We start from the raw sequence: 9,669 nt of genomic DNA, 5'->3' as shown, positions 1-9,669 counted from the left end.
TTAAGCGATTCTCTATGGAAGAGTCCAAGAGAGGATACTTACCAATGTGTCACGGTGTTACTCTATCTAAAGCAATGTGTCCCAAAACTGATGAAGAGATAGAAATGATGACACGTGTTCCATATGCGTCAGCCATTGGTAGTATCATGTATGGTATAATATCGACGCGTCCTGATGTTGCTTACGCTTTGAGTGTTACAAGCAGATATCAGGCGAACCCTGGTCCAATGCATTGGAAGGCCGTGAAAGATATTCTTAAGTACTTAAGAAGGACTAAGAACTTGTTCATGGTCTATGGGGGTGGAGAATTATAATTGGAAGGCTACACTGATTCTAGCTTCCAATGTGACGTAGATGATTCGAAATCGACCTCTGGTTTCGTATTCATGCTTAATGGTGCAGCTGTCTCTTGGAAAAGTTCCAAGCAAGACACCGTTGCGGATTCCAGCACTGAAGCGGAATACATTGCTGCAACGGCTGCAGCCAAAGAGGCAGTTTGGATGAGGAAATTTGTCCAAGAGTTGGGCGTCATTCCTAATGGAGTTGATCCAGTCCCGGTGTACTGCGACAACACTGGTGCCGTTGCGCAAGCAAGGGAACCAAGGTCTCATCAAAGATCCAAACATATACTGAGGAAGTTCCACATCATCCGGGAGATTGTGGGAAGAGAAGACATATCAGTCGAAAGAGTTCTCTCTGCAGATAATGTTGCTGATCCACTTGCAAAGCCCCTGCCAGGACCATTGTTTGAGAAGCATCGCGAAGCAATGGGATTGAAGTTTATGGGTAGTTGGGTCTAGGGCAAGTGGGAGATTGTTAGAATAGATGCCCTGTAAGCCAACTGTTGGCTAGGGAATTTATTGACTCAGTTGTAATAAAAAATCTTTATTTTAATATAATTTAATGTTTCATGGTTTGTTATTTCTTTATATGTATACCCATGTGAACAACATAGATAAAGACCTTGATTATACTTTAATACAAATGAATCGTAATTCGATGTTGAAACTCATTTGTAAACAATGTATTATCTAAATTCATTCCTAGTCGATCCAGCCGCCTAAAACATGGATAAAGGTCGCTTGAGCTCGAGACTAGCATCTGCGATGTTGTGTACTGCGTTTCTTGGTAAGGACATGGAGATGTCTAAACATGCAGATGGGTAGTCATATGATGATTATACCGAACAACCCTCCCTCGGACTTTCCAAGTGGTTATCATTCATCGAGAGGATAAGTCCGTGGTTATGATTGTACACCATTAGTCCTTACGACCCGGGACAACACTGATGCTCTATATGCTAGGGCTGTGCTTTGACTCGTTTACCGGCTCCAGGAGAGTCATCAGGTGGCGAGGTTGGGTACAGTTGCGACACATATAGGAGCCAGTGCATTGTAGTCGGGGATTCATCGCTCACCTACGGGTGTGGATATCCTATGTGATCTAACGTAATAATAGTGCATGGAATCTCTGGCCAGAGTATGAGATGTACGTTGGAGAAGGAGTTCTCCAATAGTACACGCGATGCCACTATTATAGTTATCACATAGTTATCGAATTAATATGCAACCCTCGATGAACCAATGGTTGCAGATTCGATTGGGATATTTGAGATGAAGGGACCATACTGTACGTTAATCATAATCGACTGGTTCTTGCAGGCACTATCAGTGATACCTAGGGGATCATGGGGCGATGCTACTAGACGCTCTTACCATGATCCGATGGGTGCAATCAGAAATGAGTTCTGACATTCTTGATCAAAGTGTTGATGAAAAGAATGGGGCTAACTAGGGTAAGCCCGAATAAAGGATTATGTCCTGAATCACAAATAGTTGTGAACCCACGGCTAGCTGTATTCCTGAACCATTGAGGGTCACACAAGCACTGGATAGTTTGTTTCCGTTGAGAGAATAAATTCAAGAAGTTGAATTTATATTATATAGTAAATTCAAGGAGTTGAATTTATGATAATTAAATTTTGAGAAAATAAATTCAAGGAGTTGAATTTATAAAATTTGAGAATTTAATTTATTAAACTCAATTGTTGGGTTTATTAAATATTAAATGTTGGAGATGATAAAAATTCAAGGAGTTGAATTTATAATTTAAATAATAAATTCAAATGTTGAATTTGTAATGTATTTAATTTATTAAGCTCAAAAGTTGAGTTTATTAATTAATAAATTAAATATGGTGGATAATATGGGCTTGTAGGAGTGCAAGTCCAACATAATAAATAATTAAAGTTTTAATGGGCTTTGATTAAATTAATTAAACTAGTTGGACTAGCCCAATTAATTAAATCAAGCCCATTAATGTTAATTATGTAATTATGTTATTATAAATAATACTAGAAAAACACTAAAGCTAGCCACCACAACAAAAGGATACGTAAGCCTCCACTCAATAAAAGAAGAAATCGGCCAACTTTTGAAAAGAAAAAAACTATTGTGTCATTTCTCAATTATTTTCTCTCCTACGCAAAATATCTTCCATTTTTTTCTAGTGCAAATTGGAAGAGGAACATACTATCTAGTCGTGGACATGATAGGAGGATTTCTTGAAGAAAGTTCGTAGGGATTCATCAAGAGCTATCTCCGCTAACCCCGGAATAGTTGGAGCCACGTGATTTAATCACCAAAGGTATAAATTTCTAACATCCTATGAATGTTTTGTTAAATCATACGAGTGCCTAAAGCAATATTATTTTTTTTTTCAAAATAAAATAAAAATTTTAAATCTTCCGCTGCGTTTGGGCGTGTAGAAAACCAGATCCAACAGTTAAACAAGTGTTGGCTGCAAGGTGATGCCTTTAGTCTAGACTGTGAGTTCAATTAGGCAGTGGATAAGTCCTAAGCTGGGTGGGTTAGTACAAGATGATGTATAAATCAAAGTCTTCTAGTGGATCCTACCTGAGGTGGTAGAAGGGGTGACGTAGGAGCAGTTGAAATCTCAGAACATCCATAAACATATCTTGTGTATTAACTGCTTAACTGTGTTTTAAACTAACTTGATCAGTTCAGATGATAGCAGTTCAGTTATGTCCATAGATGAACTGGTAGAAGCCAGAAATGATTCCCCATATTTCAGTCTATCAGTTTACAAAAGTCATTAATTTTTAAATCTTTCAGTTTTTCTTAACGAATGATTATTTCGAGTGTTTTTCGCTTGATTTAAAACCAAACTCGATCTAATTAATCGGTGTATATATTCTTATTGTAAACTCTAGGTGGAGTATAGAGGATATGTCGAGAGTTCTGAGATTGAGAGTAGAGAAGTTGCGGGAGCTCGGGTCACCGTATTTTGAAACTTTTATTGGAATAAATTTATCAACGTTTAAATCAATTGATTTCATTCTTATTCTAAAAAATGTTAAGCTCTTTATTCATTTTCAAAATAAAACACCGTGGCTGCTTGGTATCTCAGTTGAGGTTAATTATTTTGATTTTACGAGGATTAAGAGCAACGGTAGGCCTATTTCTATTATTAGAAATTGTGTTTTTGTTTGCGATATTCAAAATAAAGTTGAGATGTTGCCCGTTTGTCAAAATAATTTAATTTCACAAAATTGAAAATTTGATACTTTAAATATTGTTTTGAAATTTAAATAAAATAAAATAAAATGGGCAGTTATAATTTAATAAAAAAATTCTTTCCCGAAAAAAATATTTATTTATTTTTGTTGGAGAACCGGAGCCTCACAGAAATTAGTCCATTAACTCGCCAAATTTTGGTCTTGATACATTAATTTTTAATATCCGACTATTTTGATTAAATTCTCGGTGTGGCGATAAACAAGTCAACAATTCCTTGTATCACGTCCGCACTTCAAAAAAATATGATTTAAAGCCAAAAAAAAAAAAAAACCAAATTACGAAACAAAAACCAAATATTGAGTATTCACCGGACCAAAACTCAAAATGAAACAAGTTAGTGTGCCAAAAAAATTAATTTTCTTCTTTTAAGAATCATATACATGTGGAGCATGTATTGTTATATCTAAAGCAAGTGGTATGCCCCTAGTGCGCCAAGGACATAGTAAAATTTTTTGGGTCAAATACCCAAAATCTTTGAAACTTGTATTCGTTGTTTACATTAACAATAGCAGCCGTTGTGCCATCTGCTAACCTTATATATATTTGGACACCATCGATCTGTTTGATAAATATAAATAAGTAAAAACACATTAAAGATATAGTCATTACCAATCCTCATTCCAAATTATTTAATTTGTAATAAAAAAAGGTTAATTATATAAACTAATACACGTACGAGGCAATCTTATTTCCCTTGATAGTGATGGTCACCCACCTCGATCGATCCCCTTAAGGTTTTTTCAACTGTCTCAACTTCGTGTGCCCCCTACTCCAAGATTCCACATTGTGGGTACCCTTTTTCTCCATTTTATAAAACCTTAATATATTAGTGGCCCAAAAGTTCTCATTATAATAATACTCTAGATTTACAGATATATCTAAATCGCCCAATACGATCCTCAGGTTGAATTTGGATATTTCGAGAAAGGGATTTCATTTGAGAAAAGAGCTCAAAAATGTATTTCAAATGACGTACGTACACATATATTAAACAATTAATGTATATGAAATGACCTGTCACAATTATTATTAAAAATGCTTAATTTGAAATGAAATGTATTTGAAATTCTTTTGAATTTGAAATTTATAAATCCAATGGTAAAAGTACGTAATATGGTCTCTAATATGCCTAAATATAAAAATCTAATGGCATACCAATTACTGTACTGTCAAATATTAATCATTGATATATACTTGTGGTGCAAAGACATAACAGTACTGTTTTGATACGGGAAAAATCTGAGTCCGAACTGATCTGATGATAATCTGATGATAACGAGAAAACTTCAACCATCATTTAAATTATAAATAATAAAAAAATAAAATGATCATGATACTTTGTGTGCATGTGTTTGAACTCATGACGTCCTAAGTTCTACTCCAACACCCTAATAAAATAAGTTTAAGTGTTTAAAAGACTCCTACGTGCAGGCTGCAACAACCACTTGACCTTCAGTTCCTCTTCATAAATAAATTCTCGATCGCAATCCCAAACACATTTCTTCTAAGAATCAGATAATGGATAGCGGCCATATGAATTCATCCTATAACCAAATGCCGGCGTCTCACGATCAGGAGAGTGGTTGGTCTGCTTACTTGGATGATTTTCCACAGATGAACCAGACAGAAGACACCTATTATTGTTTGAATCCGTCCTTGGTCTCGGATGCGGCTTGGACTGGATCGTTCGATCATAAAAACACCGACAAAGTCAAGAAACCGAGTTCAAAGAACCGGATGAGTAATAGGAAGAAGTATTTTTGGCAGAATGACGATGATCTGGAAGATACAGCGTGTTCTCCGGCGAGCAGCCCCAAGGTGGATCATATTCCCACTTTATTGTTTTTCAAAATTTTGAAGATTTTGTTTTGTCATGATATGATCGTATATCTAAAATTCTTCCGCGAATTAATCATATAGGTTAGCGGAAGGAAGATGAAGATGAAGATCGAGAGCAGCTATAACACAAACGAGGATAAAATGGTAAATGTCACATGGTCTCGACGTTTTGATTACGTATTTTTTTTTTTTTTTACGATTTTCATCATCTATATTCATGTCAAATTTAGTTTGTCATATATATTTCAATTTCTAACATTTTTTGTCGTTGGCTTTCATTACACAAGCCAGTGCGTGTCGCAATATCAAATCAATATCGCTGCTTCGATTTTGCTTGAAAGCATCCAAAATAACCTTTTCTTCCTATATTGATATATACTTCCATAATGTATGTGATAACATTTAATATTTTATACCCAAAAACGTTTTTCTCTCAATGTATCATAAATTAAAGCAAGTAGAGTTTATCAAAATGTATACGAAACTTTGAAATTTTACAACATTCTTGAAAATTTACAACGTCCAAATATATTGACTTCTATGTGAAATTGAGAATTGTATCGAATTTATTTTCCGAATTCCAAATTGAAGTAAAAGAACACTAAATTAGGCACCTTTGAAGAAAGAATTTTAAAAAAAAAATTGAAGAAAGATTTTCATGCTTGTAAATAAATGTTTTTCTTTTCCCAGGGAAAGCAAGTTGGGGAAGAAGGGAAAAGTGGCAAGAGCATGAATATGGATGAGAGGGAAAATGCCTATTTTGACCTGAAGAAGAAGGGACTATGTCTCATGCCATATTCCTCGTTCGTCGACTATAATGAATGAAGTTGGCTAAAATAGTCAATTCAATTTTTTCTCTTCATGGATTGTTCCTTTATCTATCTATGCACGTCTAATTTAGTGGCAGCCCTTCTTTTTTTTCCATTGTATATTAAACAATTTTTTTTATTAATAATCGAAGATTCCATCCGTGTTGCTCGTCAGTATCACACATTAAAATAATTTAAAATTCTATTTACAATATAAAAATTTTAAAATATCAATTGTTTAAAATTCTATTTACAATAAAAAAATTTTAAAATATTAATTCTATTCTGTTGAAACTATCACAATGTTTCAGACATAATTAAAAAAAGAAAAATGAGGCTAATTTGATGGACATAACATCGAGGACTCACAAGGACACTTTGGCCAGGAAAGTTGATTCAATAGGGAATTAATTACAAATATATCAACGACCGACCACACCCATTATCCCCCACATAGTGTAGGGACGGAAACCTTTCTTAATTAAAGGGATACCTGAGTTTAAGTAGGTCTTAAAATTAAAACCCTTCCACCCAATGTATGCAATATATATACACAAAAATTACTATGAAATTGTCTCACATATCAATTTCGTGATAAAAATCCCCTACTCAATCGTGAAAAATATTATTTTTTATTCTATATTTATTATTTTTCACACTAAGTATGAAATTGGTCGACCCATTAGATTTGTATCACATATATAAATATGTGAATTTTGTCTCATTGAGACCGAATTCATACACACTAGTCAACAAAGTTTGGAGTATGTCTCTTATGAGACGGTCTCACGAATCTTTATTTGTGAGACGGGTCAAATCCTACCGATATTCACAATAAAAAGTAATACTCTTAGCATAAAAAATAATATTTTTTCATGGATGACCCAAAAAAGAGATCCGTCTCACAAAGTACGACCCCGTGAGACCGTCTCACATAAGTTTTTACCTAAAGTTTGAGGCCATTTGAGCTAGTAACCACATTGGTATGGACTATTAATCGAAAAATCTTGACAATTTTATCCCGACGTTAACAATCTTTCTCTGTTATTTGATAAATAATATTAGCCATCTTTTAAGCATAGAAATTATATTTAAAAATATTTGAAAAATAAGTATATATTATATTTAAACAATAAATAATATTTATATAATATATTAACGTGTATGATATGTCGCTAGTGTATATTAAATATCATCAACTTAGTGAATTAGTGAGACTGTAAAGTATCAGGGCATGAAAATTTTTAGGGCCTTGGAAGTCTTAGTATAATAAAATAAATTTAAAAAACAGAACTTATTTAATTGATGCTCACGTTAAAATTTTGAATATGACCAAAAACAAATTATCCGCGTTATTTGGAATTTTTTATTAAGATTTCTTATTTGATTATTGATTTAGACTAATAATTTAATTTCACATTTAAATAGGGTAGAAGGCAAATTCGATATCGTACAATTTCCATTATAATCTTCAATTTCATATTGCAGTATATGATATTAAATGATGTTAGTGACTGGAAAATGAGCATATTTAAATGCTTTGTGATTAGTGAAACATTGATTCAAATATTTTTTAATGTAAATGCTAAGCACGATACTGAGAACTTCTTAGGGTTAAAGGGTTTAAATTTAATTTAATTCAGAGTGCTAGTTCGAGTGTCATATATTATTGAATATGTTTTTGTGAGATGATCTTACAGATATATAGTTGATCTGGTTCATACCTACAGTGATACGTAATATTTTTTACATAAAAAGTAATTGTGAAGACTCGGATTATCGAATCAAATCACATAATCAATAAAACTTGATATTGTAGCTCAAATTTACCATTTTAAAACTCAACTTTAGACTTAAAACATTCATCTCAAAAAGCTCGAGAAGTTAACTCAAAAGAAATCAATGCGATGCAAAACCGCAAGGACTGAACTATTGCCGCCAAAAGAGACGCAAACCTCTAGCTCATGAACTCGTTTATCTAGCTCAATGGAGCTCATCCATGTTGTCATAAATTGTAATGCCCGAAAATCAATTTATGTAAATCACATAGATGGAAATTATTTAAATTGCTTATTTATTTTATTTAATTAATTTAAATACTTAAATGATATATTTTATATGATTAAATATTTAATTGCATGATTTGACAGGAGTTCATGAAATTAAGGATTTTATCCGGATATTCGATAATTAGATAGGGGACGACCAAGATCAAAAGATTTTTCGATAAATTTTTTTAGGGCTCGATAATATGATTAATTAGGATTACAATTTTTAAAAATGCTGGAGTCCAAATTATTTCACGAGTCGAGACTTATTTTATCTAAGAAACCAATTTTATTCAAACAAAAACCTTTTAAGGGCCCAAAAGTTTTTATTTTTAAAATTTTATTTAATAAACTTTTATTTTAAAATTAAATGAGCCTTAATGGGCCTAATTCACCGAGAATTAATGGGTAATATTCCTAAACCAAAAATCTTTAAAACCCTAATTTTTAAAACCAAATTTCGAAAATTATAAAGTCTAACATAGGGTTCTAATACTCCTAATGGCTGCCGAAACACACACACCACACACACTCAAATTTTCGAAAATTACAAGGCAAAAAACAAAGGTTAGTCGCTTCCCTTTCGCTCCTCTTCGTAACCCGTGTCAACGATTGAATATTCAAGCGTTTTAACGCAAAGACACGTTTCTAAAATATATTTTTTGCACAATTCGAATCCGATTATGCATGATTTATGTTCTTAAGCATGAAAAATAATTATATAGAGTTATTTAACGTTTAGACGTATATTTCTCAAAGTTTTAACGTTTTTATGAATATATGAATTGTGTTATTTGCTCTAAGGGACACACTGCCAATACGAGAGGTTTAAGGGATGAGGAAAGAGTCGTTAAGTACGATACAAAGGCTGGACAAAGGCAGGAAATGACTAGAGTCGGGTGGCTAGCGCTTAGGGTTTTCCATGAGGTTTAGGGACGTGTGGCTAGGTTAAGGGGAGGGGTCGCACTAGCGCTGACCAAGGCTTGGCCAGGCCCTGTGCATGCCGAGACCATTAGGGTTATGGGGTCCCCTAGGCGCTGGACTCATAGGTTCTAAGGTGGAGCAGTCGCGAGCCCTAGGATCCCCACGCGCATGCGTGTGCGCGGTTAGGTGTAAGGTGCGTGGGGCTGGGGTGCTGTAGAGCCCAAAATCAGTACATGTAAAATCCATGCATTTATTTAATTGTTAAATCATTTATTTAAATTTAAAATGATTTTTTTGGGATTCATGATCTATTTAAATTGCATTATTTTAAATTATGTATGTTTATATGATGCACGTTAAAATATTTTCTCGAGTTTCATGTTTCAGGCGATTATTCGATGCGGGATCCAGGAAAAAGGACCGGTGATGATTTTGGCGATTTTAAACGTG

The 9,669-nt window shown here is 33.7% G+C and overlaps 1 protein-coding gene across 1 annotated transcript; it reads left to right on the top strand.

Moving 5' to 3' along the window:
• The first annotated feature begins 4,936 nt into the window (after positions 1–4,936).
• Positions 4,937–6,344, top strand: LOC142519725 (vascular-related unknown protein 1-like). The gene is made up of 3 exons (XM_075622753.1): positions 4,937–5,417; positions 5,520–5,582; positions 6,129–6,344. The coding sequence occupies exons 1-3, from the start codon at positions 5,118–5,120 to the stop codon at positions 6,261–6,263; spliced, it is 498 nt and encodes a 165-aa protein (XP_075478868.1). The 5' UTR covers positions 4,937–5,117; the 3' UTR covers positions 6,264–6,344.
• Positions 6,345–9,669: the final 3,325 nt, after the last annotated feature.

Source organism: Primulina tabacum, chromosome 11 (assembly GCF_025594145.1).
Source record: "Primulina tabacum isolate GXHZ01 chromosome 11, ASM2559414v2, whole genome shotgun sequence".
NCBI classification, from domain to species: domain Eukaryota; kingdom Viridiplantae; phylum Streptophyta; class Magnoliopsida; order Lamiales; family Gesneriaceae; genus Primulina; species Primulina tabacum.
Note: the sequence above shows the minus strand (reverse complement) of the source record. Positions and strands in the feature narration are given on the sequence as shown.

What these genes read in the sequence shown, in the direction of transcription:
- LOC142519725 (XM_075622753.1), top strand. Translation starts at nt 5,118, where the DNA reads ATGGATAGCGGCCATATGAATTCATCCTATAACCAAATGCCGGCGTCT. An exon ending in CTCCGGCGAGCAGCCCCAAG is followed by an intron (nt 5,418 to 5,519) that starts GTGGATCATATT and finishes TTAATCATATAG; the next exon opens with GTTAGCGGAAGGAAGATGAA. An exon ending in ACACAAACGAGGATAAAATG is followed by an intron (nt 5,583 to 6,128) that starts GTAAATGTCACA and finishes TTCTTTTCCCAG; the next exon opens with GGAAAGCAAGTTGGGGAAGA.